Here is a 14,821-nt window from a genome sequence, read left to right as displayed (position 1 = left end):
CATTTCTCTGACCATAAGTGATGTTGAGTCTTTTCATTTGCCTGGATGTCTTCTTTGGGAAAATGTTTATGCAGATCCTCTGCCCGTAATTTTACTTCCAAATTGTGAGTGTGTTGTTTCCAGTGTTGTTGAGAAGTCTGCTGCTATTCTGGTTCCTGATGCATGGGAAGTAGTCTGGAGAATGTTAGGATTTCTCCTTGTCCCCACTGTCGGAAAGTAGTAGGATCACGAGCTCTATGTGGGTACATTTTCATCTATTGTCCTAAGCATGCGGCGGGCGGGCCCTTTCAGTTTGGAAACTCAGATCCTCCAGTTACTGAAATTTTTCTTAAATTATTTAACAGTTTCTCCCTCCTCGATTCTTTCTGTTCCATATTTTTGGAATACCTACATACAGATATATGAGCACTAATACCTTCTCTTTCATACGAATTCCTCTGTCTTTGTGCTTTAGTACCTAGGGTATTTCCTCAACTTTATCTCCCAGCCCTTCCATTCAGCTTTTTATTTTTTATCCCTATTATATTTTTACTTTGTTCTTTGAAATTTCCCTTAATAGTATTTTGTTCCTGTTGCTTGGATGCTGTGTTTTCCCTGAGGATACAAATTATTTTTTTTTAAGTCTTCCTCTCTGTGCAGTGAGTTTCCCCCTTTTTTCTGTTTGTTTTTCAATCTCTATGTCTTATGTTAGAGGAACTCCTGCGCTGTTTGCTCATACTTTAGGGACTCAGAAGTGTTTCTGAAAACTGTGTGGGAGTGAGTGGGGCTTGCTGTGGACAGTGGGCTTCTCTGCAGCATCCTCTGATGCGGTTCCTCTGATGCGGAACCACCAGTGTCAGCATCGGGTGGTCTTCACCTGACCTGATTCAGTCCTGCATGGAGTAGTCGTCCCATCTCCTGCCTGGAGGACATGACCTTGATATCCTAGGAAGCGGTTGTGGGGAGCAGACTGACCGCCTCACTTGCCATGTGTAAATGTTCTCTTATTCTCCTGTTTTCAGCAAAGTCCACTTTCAGCTGCACTCGCGGTCCCCCAGTCAGAGACCCTTGTGCTGCCCTTTCTGGGGAAAGAACCTCCACGGCGTCACCTGGCTGTGGCATCTTGGGTTCTGAGTGCTTCTTAAATACACCTTCTACAATTCTTCTGGGTTTTAGTCACACGGCTGGTACACCAGAGCCTCGACAGCAAATCCTCTGGGGGTTCTGAGTTGCTTCGTGACTTTCCCCATTGCTGGCTCATGCTTTTGCTTTCTTGCATTTATTCAGTGAGGTATCACTCCTCTTGCGTTCAGCTTCCCAAATGTGCTTATTATCTCCTCTACCTTTCTCTTTGTCTTTCTGTCTCCTGTCTCTTTTGTCTTTTAGTGTATATTTTTATTTCAATATTTTCAACGTCACTTATACGATTTAAATTAATTTTGTCGTTTTGTTTTAGATGTTTATGGTTTATGCTTCCTTCTTGTTTTTGGTCTTTTTCTCTATAAATCAGGTTGTATTTGCTCTTCTCTACTGTTTTGAAAAGTCAATAATCTATTTTTTTTTTTTCTTTTTAGGGCTGCACCGGCAACATATGGAAGTTCCCAGGCTAGGGGGTCTAATCAGAGCTGCAGCTGCCGGCCTGCACCAAAGCCACAGCAATGTGGGATCCAAGCTTCATTGTGACCTACACTGCAGTTTTGGCAACGCCAGATCCTTAATCCACTGAGCAAGGCCAGGGATCAGATCTGCATCCTCATGGACACTATATCAGGTTCTTAACCCCCTGAGCCACAACAGGAACTCCCCAATAATCTATTTTAAATTCTCCAATTAACCCTATTTTCCCTAAAACATTCTTTAACTAATATTTCTCCAATTCACAAGAATCAAATGTGTAATTTCACCTTTTGAGTCCCCCTCCCCCTTTTTTTTTTGTCTTTTTTTGCCATTTCTTGGGCCACTCCCACGGCATATGGAGGTTCCCAGTCTAGGGGTCCAATCGGAGCTGTAGCCACCGGCCTACACCAGAGCCACAGCAACGCAGGATCCGAGCCGCGTCTGCAAACTACACCACAGCTCACGGCAACGCCGGATCTTTAACCCACTGAGCAAGGGCAGGGACCGAACCTGCAACCTCATGGTTCCTAGTCAGATTCGTTAACCACTGCGCCACGACGGGAACTCCTCCCCCTATTTAATATAAGGAATTAGCATAACTTTCTCTCTGGCCTTATATCTTTTTCTTGCTCCTTTCTCTAATATTGAGATATTTTGAATGTCTGGATCTAGATTGTCACTCAGAAGTTTTAGGTGTCTTCTCTTTTGGTGTTTTGTTTTTGTTTGTTTGTTTGTCTTTTTGCCTTTTCTAGGGCCACTCCTGAGGCGGCCTATGAAGGTTCCCAGGCTAGGGGTCTAATCGGAGCTGCAGCTGCCGGCCTACACCACAGCCACAGCCACACGGGATCTGAGCCGTGTCTGCAACCTACACCGCAGCTCACGGCAACGCCAGATCCTTAACCCACGGAGTGAGGCCAGGGATCAAACCTGCAACCTCATGGTTCCTCGTCAGATTCGTTAACCACTGCGCCAGGACGGGAACTCCTAGGTATCTTCTCTTTTAAGAGTAATTATGACTTGTTTTAACCTGGCTCCCTAGAAAACAGAGCCCAAGGCAAAGCTTGTGAACTAATGCTTCATGGGAGGGTTCAATCCCGGGGAAGCAACAGCGAGGGGAAAAGTAAAACAGGGAGGGAAAGGAAGAGGCAGTTAGGGGGTGGCACGTTCAACGTCATGGGCAACGGCTGGGGCGTCTTTGGAGAGGCCGAGGGCAGTTCCGCGTCTTGGCTCCATCGGGGGAAGAAGAGTGAACAACCGAAGGGCCCATGTCCACCTGCCTTCTCCTATCGCTCCAAAGATGCTCCGCAGGTCCAGGTTGTGACCCCAGCCCCTGCTGGCAGCTTCGAGAGAATCCAGAGCCTACGTGGATCCCATGGAGCCCGTGCAGCGCCCACTGTAGCGTGTGTGCCAGAGCTCACGCCGAAGCTGGCTTGAACACCTGCCTGGGAAGCTGAGCCAGCTGGTGGTGGCAGGAGACAAAATGCAGTTAGAGGAATCAGGACTGTTACCGAAGGAATGGCAAGAACTTTTAACAGGGTTGCTCCGGCTGGGGAGCCTGAGCAAATGCCGAGCCCTGGGGAAGCAGAAATCAAAGGGATCTGAAGAGGTGCCTAAACGAGTGCCTCCCACCGAGTTTACCTTTTGTGGCCATATTGTAATTCCTTAGATTTTAGCTCCATTTCCCTTGCGTTAATGCTCATGGCCAGTCCTCCTTATCCCCCGCAGAAAAAGAGTTTGCAGCAATTATCTCCCGTGATTTGGTGTGGCCGTAGGGAAGGCTAGGCTAACATGATTTTTTGGTTCCAAGTGACATCTTTTATTTCCTTCTTGGTTGTTTGGGCTACTTCTTGTATAGCCTTGCAATTTAAAAACACTGTCAGGCGGTGTCTGGATGGAGGTCTTTGCCATCTACTCTTGCCAAAACCAAGGTTATTCCTTTCTGTCTGCATCTGTGGGCTTTTTTCTCATCAGGAAAGCATTCTTCCCATCCAACATGACTCTCCTCCATTTGTTTTGGTCTCGTCTCTATGCACACCAATTATCTTTTCTCTTACCTTTATCCATACGACCTCCTTCCGACCCTTCTCTCTGCATCCAGGAGTGTCTCAAGTAATCTCATCATTTATTCAATATTCCTCCAGAATCAAGTCTTTCTTTATTGCCAATGTGGATTTTTAATTCTATGGTTGCATAATTTTTCTATCATTCCAGTCCTTTATTTCATTCGTAACATTCTATTGAGTTGCCATTTCAGCCTATCGTCCTAAATCTTTCTTCTCACACTTTGGCTGAATATTTATAGAACATGCATGGCTTTTTATATAGTCTATTAAGGATGTAAACAGCCTCTTGAAGTTTTCTTTTGGATCCTGCTTCTTTTTGAGTCTCTACATGCCAGTTTCTCTTCCTTCTTATGAAGCATTTTGTCCTAGGCTCCATGTTGACTTTTCTCTCAACTCACTTTTCAGTAAGAGTCCTTAGAATTAGTGTTTGCCAGCAGACAGAATGTGTATATTTCTCTTGGTCGTATTCCCTACCCACTTGTATACATGCCAGTTCTTGTCTCCATTTCCACGTCTATTAGCCATTGTCTCCTGCTGTTTCGCTCCACCGCTGCTTCCTACCCCACTGTTTGAGCATCTGTTCTTCTGAAATGATGGAGCACATGAAAAACTACAACATTCTCAGTGGGCACTGCTCTTAGGTTCACCCTCTCTCTGCCCTACCTGCAAGGCTCTTTGGTAGGACTCTGCATTTCTCAACACTCAGCCGGCTCCCTCCTTCCTGCCAGGCTGTTTTCTTGGCGCTCTTCTCTCTCTGGAACAACAGGAAAAGCTGAGGGGGGCAGAGGGAGAAAGGGAGGGAGAGGGGATGGATACCATTCTCGTGGCCTCAAAAAGTGATGCCTACCAGGTAAAAGGATAGCCACAGAATGTCTAGTTGGTACAGACCCTTGATCTGAGACAGAGTGCGAAGAGAGATTCTGTATCTTTGATCCTTTTTCACAGTGTCTGACTCATTTGATAAAACTTGGCTAGGCTCTGAAGGGAAGTCTTGGTAGGAATTGGTTTATGTAGCTCAGTATGCCTTACATTTAGGAGTTTTTATGTCAGGCTTACTGTTGGCTGCTGCACGGAGCTTTCATCTTAATGGTTTTTACATTATGACTGAGGACTGAAGGCGAAAAATAAGCATCTGTCAAAATATCTAAACTTTGAGGACATCGCCACTGAATTACAGCTGTGTTCAATGATCGCATTAAACCAACAATAGCTACAGCACAAGGGGTTACCCTGAGAGACAGCTGGGAACCAGGAGAGATGTTAAGCCAAGGAATAGCACCAGTTGCAGGGAGAGTGCAAAAATGTTTTCCTAGTGCATGAGTAGAGATCTGAATGTTTCCCTCTGATCATCGAAGTTTCATACGTTCAGACTCAAGCCTATTTGGAAACAAAAGCTTTGGAAGGTTTTTGTCTCTGTTTTGGCCGAACTCGGGGCTTTCGGAAGTTCCTAGACCAAGGATCCAACCAAGCCACAGCAGCGACCTGAGCTCCTGCAGTGACACTGCCGATCCTTAACCCACTGAGCCACGAGAAAACTCCAAACATCCAGTTATATTTAAAACCTCTCGGGAGTTCCTGTTGTGGCGCAGTGGTTAACGAATCCGACTAGGAACCATGAGGTTGCGGGTTCGGTCCCTGCCCTTGCTCAGTGGGTTAATGATCCGGCGTTGCCGTGAGCTGTGGTGTAGGCTGCAGACGCGGCTCGGATCCCTCGTTGCTGTGGCTCTGGCGTCGGCCGGTGGCTACAGCTCCGATTCAACCCCTAGCCTGGGAACCTCCATATGCCGCGGGAGCGGCCCAAGAGATAGCAACAACAACAACAAAGACAAAAAGACCAAAAAAAAAAAAAAAAAAATTAAAAAAAAAAGATAAAACCTCTCATGGTTTAAGTTGAGCCTGTTGTTTTCAAAACAATAAACTGTTTAAATCCAGGTATTTAAAAGTAAGACTTTATACCTGGTCAGGGTCTGAGAACATAGTACTGTGCCAGTTTTTCGCATCAAAGAAAACTGGTGAAAGGCTATTAGAGAACAGCCACTTTGCTTGCATCCAGCTTCCTTTACACTTCCCTTTGTGTGGGGGGAGGGTGTGTATTTCCTTTTGACGGACAACATCAAGGTCAGAACGTCAGGAATGAAGCAAGATAACATAAAGAATATGCAGTGGAGCCTCAAATGAAAACGACTCTTCAATGTTTGTAATTGAGTAAAAGGGGACCGTAACACAAGGACATTCGTTATCATAGATCTATCAAAGCATTCAAGCCGCTAAGTAGCTTTGAGGGTTTGTTGCTGCTTCTGAAACAGGCATCTCGCAAAAAAAAAAAAAAAAAAAAAAAGCTATTTTTATAGTCTCGTAACAGGTTGTCATTCTCAACTCATGTGGAAATATGGCATCACAAGGTTTATGAAATATATATTTCTTATTGATTCTACGCTTTTAAGTTGAATTTCACATTTTCAATCCAAGAATCAATAATTTATGGAATTAATTTTTCATTATAACTCTCTCACAGCTGCTGAATTAGGAATGTTCTGACACTAAGCAGGAATGTAAATTGAACATATTTCTATGCAGGCTTTCTACGGAGAAGTGAATCGGGGAGCTGGGCTGCTATAGAGTTGCCAAATATTTGTGTATTTCATTTCAATATATTTGGGCCTGAATCATGCAGACACCTTTAAAAGCACAGCTTAAACAGCTTTATTCGTTCTGGTAATGAATGAATCGTGGTAATACATAAGCCTCCTAATTAAAAACCCGTTAGCAGGGTTAACTGTTAAACATTTATTTCTCGCAAATGTCTCTTGGACAAGTTAGTTAGCCCTAACCCAGAAGATCAAAGCTGGAAATAAATTAGTTCAAGCCTAAAAAGAATAAGAGTAAGTAAGAATTTTAATAAAAATAGAGGCTTCCACTTGTGCTCTTCATCTGACGGCTACTAATATTCAATGAAGTCTGATATGTTATCATTGAGACACAAGCCCGAAGGGGCTTTGTATGTCAGAGTGAATGATACTTCAGTATTGTTCTATATGTGCTTAATAGATACCCGACAGTGTTCTAGGTGAAAGAGATTTATCAGCAAACAAAAAAGACAAAAGTTCCTGCTCTTGTGGAGTTCACATCCTAGCGAGTGGAGGAAAGCTGTAAGCAATAAACAAAATAAGTACATACATTATTTAGTATGTTAGAAGGTGACAAATGCGGACTTCCCGTCGTAGCCCAGCGGTAATGAAACTGACTAGTATCCATGAGGACACAGGTTCCAGCCCTGGCCTTGCACAGTGGATTAAGGATCTGGCATTGCCGTGAGCTATTAGACATGGCTCGGGTTGTGGCTCTGGCGTAGGCCGGCAGCGGTAACTCCAATTTGACCCCTAGCCTGGGAACTTCCATATGCCACAGGTATGGCCCTAGAAATCAAAAAACAAACAACAAAAGAACAACCCCCGCCCCGAAAAAAAAACACAGGTGACAAATGCTATGAGAAAAACATAGAGCAGGCTAAGAGCGATCAGGAGCGATTCCAGTTTTAACTCGGGAAGTCAGAGTGGTCAGGCTTTCCTGGAAATATGACAGCTGAGCGAAGATTTGAAGGGGGAGAGAGAATGAGCTATGAATGTATCCGGGGGAAGAGCACTTGAGCCAGAAAAGCTGGCGCAAAAGGCTTGAGGCGGGAGCGGGCCCAGGAGGCAGGTCTGGGGAGCAGGAGGAGGCCGGTGTGCTGAAACAGAAGTCAGTGAGAGAGCGAGTGGCACCAAAGGTGCGACAGTTAGCAGGGAACGGTGGATCACACGGGGCCTTGAAGGTCATCAGAAGGACTTGAGCTTTAACTCCGAGAGAGTGGGAAGCCAGTAGAGGGTTGTAAGCAGAGGGGAGAGAAACTCCAGCTTCTGTTGTAACGGGATTACCCTGGTTGCTCTCTTGACAAATGACTTTCAAGAGCAAGGCAGACATAAACAGGAAGACCTGTTAGGAGGCTATGGCGATAAGCAGGTGAGAGCTGATGTGGTTCAGACAAGGGGGCATCAGGCTCTGGATACACTTGGACGAGACTTCCTGATGGGTGAGATGGGGCGTCCAAGAGAGGGGCAAGCTATTCGAATTCAACAATAGGAAAAATGTGAGGTATTCGCAGATGGGGAAGAGGAGCAGTGGTACAGATTGTTCGGGAAATAGAAGTTCAGTCTTGGACACGTGCAATTTGAGATGGTTGTGAGTAGGAATATTAAATAGATGGTTGCATGTACCAGTGTGGCGTTCAGGAGAAAGCTAGGGCTGGAGATAGACATGTGGGATCTGTCAGCATATGGAGTATGTCTAAAGCCACGAGTGGATGAGATCAGCAAGGGAGCAGGTACAGTTGACCCTTGAACAACACAGGTGTTAGGGATGCTGGACCCCTGGGAAGTCAAAAAAAGTCACTTTTGACTCCCCCGCAATTTAACTAGTCATAGCCCACTGTTGCCTGGAAGCCTTACAGGAACAGTCGATTAATGTACATGTTATCTGTATAACATACTGTATTCTTACAATAAAGTAAGCTAGAGAAAAGAAAATATGGAGAAAATCATGTGGGAAAGATAATACATTTACAGTAGTGTGTGTGATACCATAATTTCACATCATCTGTTTACGAGATGAATCATCTGTTAGTATCTACATGGAGATTGCCTTATATGCTACAAACCACTGTAGATGTTATGTGTATTACCCGCACTAGATCTCAAAACCGAAAAGATAAAAAAAAAAACACCTCATTTCTATTTCCAGGTAAAACAATTAATAAATTGATAACGAAGCAGCAATATGATTGCTTTATGGCATGGTTAATGTTTTTGATACATTTGCTTTATAGTAGCCTGGTCTATACACTAAAAATGACTTGTTATAACGTTTTCATGGCATGCAGTATTACAGTCATATTCATAACACAATATTGGAAACATTCTTGGGAGTTCCCGTCATGGTTCAGTGCAAATGAATCTGACTAGTATCCACGAGGACACAGGTTCAATTCCTGGCCTCGCTCAGTGAGTTAAGGATCGGTGTTGCTGTGAGCTGAGGTGTAGGTCGCAGACGTGGCTTGGATCTGGCATTGCTGTGGCTGTGGTGTGGGCCAGCGGCTATAGCTCAGATTTGACCTCTAGCCTGGGAACCTCCATATGCCACAGGTGAGGCCCATATATATATGAAACATTCTTACTTAAAAAAAACTTACCTGTGGGAGTTCCCATCGTGGCGCAGTGGTTAACGAATCCGACTAGGAACCATGAGGTTGCGGGTTCGGTCCCTGCCCTTGCTCAGTGGGTTAACGATCCGGCGTTGCTGTGAGCTGTGGTGTGGGTTGCAGACGCAGCTCGGATCCCGCGTTGCTGTGGCTCTGGCGTAGGCCGGTGGCTGCAGCTCCGATTCAACCCCTAGCCTGGGAACCTCCATGTGCCACGGGAGCGGCCCAAGAAATAGCAAAAAGACAAAAAAAAAAACAAAAACAAAAACAAAACTTACCTGTGATTGTGATTATAGGCTGATACACAGTTTCTCCAATTATGAGAGAGAAAGAGAGGCATACTGTATAGTAATATAACTCTTTGAAAGCAAAGTTATAAAAGTGTAAGAAAACTCACACACTATTAATTTTATATTAAATATTCATGTCTAGGTAAGGATAGACTAATATTTACATATATTTTATACATTCATGACATGCCTATTTTTTCTTAATATTTTCAATATTTCTAGGCTAGTGGTTTATCTGTGATTTTTTCCAAATTGTCACAAATCTTCAAAAATTTTTCCAGTATATTTTTGAAAAAAATTCACATATCAGTGGGCCCATGTACTACAAGGGTCAACTGTACAGCCAAGAAAACAAAGAGCTGCAGGATTGCACTTTGAGTGCTCTCAAGAAGTTGAGTGTGGGAGTTCCTGTCATGGCACAATGGAAACGAATCTGACTAGGAACCATGATGTTGCGGGTTCGATCCCTGGCCTTGCTCAGTGGGTTAAGGATCCGGCATTGCCATGAGCTGTGGTATAGGTTGCAGATGCGGGTCGGCTCTGGCATTGCTGTGGCTGTGGCTGTGGCTGGCAGCTACAGCTATGATTAGATCTCTTGCCTGGAAACCTCCATATGCCGCAGGTGCGGCCCTAAAAAGACAAAAAGACAAAAAAAAAAAAAAAAAAGGCTGAGTGTTTAGGAAAAAACAATAAAGGCTGTTAGAAAGTAACTAGTGAGATGAGCGGAAAATCAGGAGATCACAGAGTGGGAAACCAAGGGAAGAACATGTTTCCAGGAGGGAAGTTCCCCTGCAGCAAAAGATACTGATCCACCAAGTAAAGTTACTATTGAAACTGCTGAAGTTAACAAGTACCTTGACAAGACCAATTTCTGTGGCATGCTGGGGAAAAAAAAAAGCCCAACCGGAGTAAGTTTAAGAAAGGATGGAAGAAGAGGGAGTCAAAACACATTATAGATAATGTTTTTGAGTTTTACTGTAAAGGAGAGCAGGAAAATGGGATGGGTAGCTGGAATGGGAAGCGGAATCAAGAGATTTTAAGATGAGAAATAACAGCATGTTATTTGCTATTGATAAAGGTCCAGTGAGAGGAGAAATTGTTATGTGAGAGACAGGACAGAATTGTTGGAACCACATTCTTCTTCTTTTTTTTTTTTCTAAATCTTTTCAGGGCTGTACCTGTGGCATAGAGAAGTTCCCAGGCCTGGGGCTGAATCAGATCTTGTAGCCACCGGCCTACACCACAGCCACAGCAACGCCAGATCCAAACCGCGTCTGCAACCTACACCACAGCTCACAGCAGCACTGGATGCTTAACCCACTGAGCAAGGACAGGGATCGAACCCGTGTCCTCATGGATACTAGTCAGCTTCATTGTCACTGAGCCACAGTGGGAACTCCTGGAACTACATTCTTGAGTAAACAAGAAATGGAGTCTAGTTTCTCCTGGAGGGCTGGCCTTGTATAAGAGCATGCTCAGTTCATCCGCTATGATTGGAAGAAGAGCAAAATCTGTGGGTACCCATGATGGCAGATGGATAGATGTGTTTACGGGCATCGGTGGAAGTTTGCTTTGGGATGCTCTTATTTATCTCATTCAAATAGTAAACGAGTCCTTCAGCTGAAAGTGAGGACGAAGAAGAGGTGCTGGATATTTGAAGAGAAGAGAAGGTATCAAAGAGTTATTTACAAGAGTAGGAGAATGAATGGACTGGGCAGATATAGTATAATTGCCACATAATAATAAGGGAACAGTTGAATAATGATGAGAGCAGGAAAACATATTGAGTGCTTATGTTTTAGGCTTATGTATGTAAACCAATGAACTGGAACAATTATTATCCCTAGTTTAAGAAACTGAGACGTTGCCACTTATCTGTGGTCACATAGCTAAGTAAATGGTGCAGGCGTGACATGAAGCCAAGTGTTTGACTCCATCGACAAGGCTCTTTTTTCTATAAATCAAATGTTTGTTGATTGAATGAAGGAATGACTGAACGTGGGAAGGATCAATTAAAGGGAAGAAGAACAATCAATGCCATCTCCACCACCTGTGGCTTTCTGCTACGTCATTCCTGCCACACATGGACACTAAATGGTGTGTTTCTCATCTTATAACCGGGCGCTTGTGTGGAGGAGGAGGTCTAGGGGTAGGGATGTGGCCTTGACATCTGAAAGATTTTGGCTTTGACTCTCAGACCCTTTCTCATGGGCTGTGTTATCCTGGCCAAGTAACGTAATCTTTCTGAGCTCCAGTTTTCTCAATTTTAAAAATGAGAATAACCTATGTTTCACAGCATTCATGGAGAAGATTAATAGAATCGTGTATGCACAGCACCTGCTAGTACCTGGGACAAAGTAGACTCTCCATAAGATCAGTTTTGTTTTGTTTTGGCTTTTTAGGACCACACCTGAGGCATATGGAGGTTCCCAGGCTAGGGATCGAGTCAGAGCTACAGCTGCCAGCCTACACCACAGCCGTAGCGATGCAGGATCTGAGCCACATCTGTGACCTACACCACAGCTCACAGCAACGCCAGATCCTTAACCCACTGAGCGAGGCCAGAGATCGAACCTGCACCCTCCTGGTTCCCAGTTGGATCCGTTTCTGCTGCGCCACAACAGGAATTCCAAGATCAGTTTTCTTTTCCCTCCCTGTTCTGGTGAGTTGCCCGGAACTTCAGTACCTTCCTAGAAATGGATCCTTCTTTGCACTTGCCAGTTTCACTACCTGAACTGGAGTCTTTGCTCTCTACACAGCCACGTCGCCTGGCAGCCTGACTGCTGGAGAAGGACCACTGCCCTGCGCTCCACTTGTTGGGATCCTTTGTGCTTAATCTTGACCCCTCTGTTATTAGCCTGCTCTGAAACGTGAGGACGTTCCAAGGAGAGTCCTCTGGCAGTACCAAACCCTCCTGCCCCATCAGCTGCGGCCTCAATTCCTTGAGTTCCAGATGGTGTGGCTCCAGCCAGGTCTTGACTCTTCCGGTATGTCTTGTCACGCATTAACGAACTGTCCGGGAGTTCCCATTGCGGCTCAGCTGTTAACGAACCCGACTAGGATCCATGAAGATGTGGGTTCGATCCCTGGCCTCGCTCAGTGGGTTAAGGATCTGGCGTTGCTGTGACGTAGGTGGAAGACGTGGCTTTGATCCCATGTTGCTGTGGCTGTGGTGTAGGCCGGTGGCTACAGCTCCATGTTGACCCCTATCCTGGGAACCTCCCCATGCCGTGGGTGCAGCCCTAAAAAGACCAAAAAACAAACAAACAAACAAACAAAAAAACACCCAAAACCAACCAAACAAACAGAAAACCCAAGCCAAAAAAACCGGCCAACAGAGGCGGCAGAAGAGTGCACTTAATTTTATTATCAGTTACAGGAAACACATTTACAAAACGGCTACCTCCGGGCATAATTGATCCGTATTACAAGTGTGTGCCAAAGCATGTTTCCTGGAGCACTCTCCCCCCCAGGAATACATATTTTATAAAGGAAGATACATACTGTCATATTCTAGGCATTAGGCTCTAAGCAAGCAGTGGGTTTGCTTTTCATTTTTGAATTTTTACAAGGGTGACAACCAGTGCCTAATAACTTGCTGTGCTTCAGTCAGGGCTGAAGATAGCAGAGTCCCAAAAAGAAAGCCAAAGACTGCCATGAAAATGTCTCTTTTTCATAATTTAGATAAACCAGAGGCCAATTTGATTTTATGCTTACGGTAGTACCGCAACAATTGAGACTGAATTTTAGAAAACCGTGAAAAATCAATTCCAGACAATTCAATCGAACACGAAAAAAACCGGGCTTTCTCCGAACCCCTTCCCAGCTGCCGCACACGTGGCGCTCCAACCAGAGGGACACGTGGGGCCAGGTCGCCGCAGCAGGTGCGCCTGCGCAGAAGCCCAGCGAGCGGACGGGGCGGGGGCGGCGGGAGCGCGCGGCACGGGGCCTCTCCGCGCGGCCGGCCGCGGAGCTCGGTGTTCGTGGAAGGTTCTGGAAGCCTGGGAGCGGCGGCGCCGGCGCGGAGACCAGCGGTCCGGTCGTTCGCAGGCTGCGGAACGAGCGGCAGAGCGGGTGCGCCTTCCTCAGCCTCGCGGAGGTGAGCGTCCGCCCCGGCCCGGCGGCTCCTCCCGCGGGTGTTCGCCAAGGACCGCGGAGCCGCCCGCCCTGTGGGTCGCGTTTCGCTGTGGGTCTCGTGGGCGGGTGGCGGTTGGGGATCCTCGGAAGGACGCGAAGAGGCCCCGCAGGCCCGCGTGGAAAGCGGTGTTCGGGTTCCTTGGGTTACTGGTTTTAAATTTGAGCGGGTTCCCGGCGTGGCCCAGGGGGTTGAGAACCCCGTAGTGTCCGTGAGGGCGCGGGTTCGATCCCTGGCCTCGCTCAGTGGGTTAAGGATCCGGCGTTGCCATGAGCTGTGGTGCAGGTCGCAGACGCGGCTCGGATCCCGCGTGGCTGTGGCTGTGGCGTAGACCAGCGGCTGCAGCTCCAATTGGACCCCTAGCCTGGGAACCTCCATATGCCGCGGGTGCGGCCCTAGATAAAAAAGACCAAAAGAGAAAAAATTGATAAGGTGAGAGACAGAAAACTATGAGAACAAAAGCTTGGGTTCCCAGGACTTGGAAGTGGCAGAAGGGCCATTGAGTCCAATGTTTGGTTTTCGGCGGAGGCCGCGGCCCGCGGAGGTGACGCCGTGGCCCGAGGGCAGGGGCTTCGGGGGCAGCTGCTGGTCCAGGACCGACCGCATCCCCCAGACGCGGGGACGCCTTGCACCCCAGCCCTGTTTTTCTGCTTGATTCTCAGGCGTTAGTAGTTTTCCCCTGGGGATCTGTGACCCCCGTTCCTTTCTCACTCGCGCACAAGAGTATTCAACCTCTCTTAGCTTCAGTTACATTAGTTCAAATTGTTTGTTAAAACTACATGGACGAGTGTGAGGATTTAAAGGACCGTACTGGGCTACCTCGGAGGAATGGGGCTGGGGGGGTTCCAGACCACCCATGGGCACGGCCCGTGGAGTTTGTGATTTCCTGGTGCATCAAAAATTGTTTCATCCTGTGCTGTACTCTGAAGTGTGTAATAGCATTTTAAAAAACTTTTTTCAGAAGTGACAACTAGTTCTCGTATGTTTTTACATTTGCTAATATCACAGTTTCTTTTAGGGGTTGTTTTTTGTTTTTGGTTTTTGGTTTTTCTTTTTTTTTTTTTTTTTCTTTTTCGGCTACTGTGCAGCATGTGGAAATTCTCAGGTCAGGGATGGAATCGAGCTGCAGCTGCAACCTGTGTCACAGCAGCAGCAACACAGGACCCTTAACCCACTTGCACCAGGCTGGGGATGGAACCTGTGCCACCTCAGTGACAGTGCTGCATCCTTAACCTGCTGTGCTACAGCAGGAACTCCCTGTAATAGCATTTTTGTGACTAAAAAAAACACAATGTGCATATTTCAATTTTAAAATATTTTTTTAGAAACCCACCCTTGTCTAAGGCAGGCTTACCACAGACCTTCACTTTGTAAAGACAGCAGTGACAACACAGTATCTCTGAATGACAGCAAAGCAAAGTAAATAAGACAAGGTTTGCCTGTGTATTTTGTGGATCTGTTATGAGGCGGATTGTCCTTAGCTAGACAGTAAATTAAGTTGTAT

General features: G+C 46.0%; 1 protein-coding gene across 1 annotated transcript in view; it reads left to right on the top strand.

The window, feature by feature from the left end:
* Positions 3,077-14,821, top strand: part of C4H1orf146 (chromosome 4 C1orf146 homolog) — a 29,969-nt gene continuing 18,224 nt past the window's right edge. The window contains exons 1-2 of the mRNA XM_021090830.1: positions 3,077-3,250; positions 12,933-13,281. Coding sequence (XP_020946489.1) covers positions 3,077-3,250; positions 12,933-13,281 — 523 coding nt within the window. The remainder of the gene's footprint in view (positions 3,251-12,932; positions 13,282-14,821) is intronic.

Source organism: Sus scrofa, chromosome 4 (genome assembly GCF_000003025.6).
Source record: "Sus scrofa isolate TJ Tabasco breed Duroc chromosome 4, Sscrofa11.1, whole genome shotgun sequence".
NCBI classification, from domain to species: Eukaryota; Metazoa; Chordata; class Mammalia; order Artiodactyla; family Suidae; genus Sus; species Sus scrofa.
This window is presented reverse-complemented; position numbering and strand designations above follow the sequence as displayed.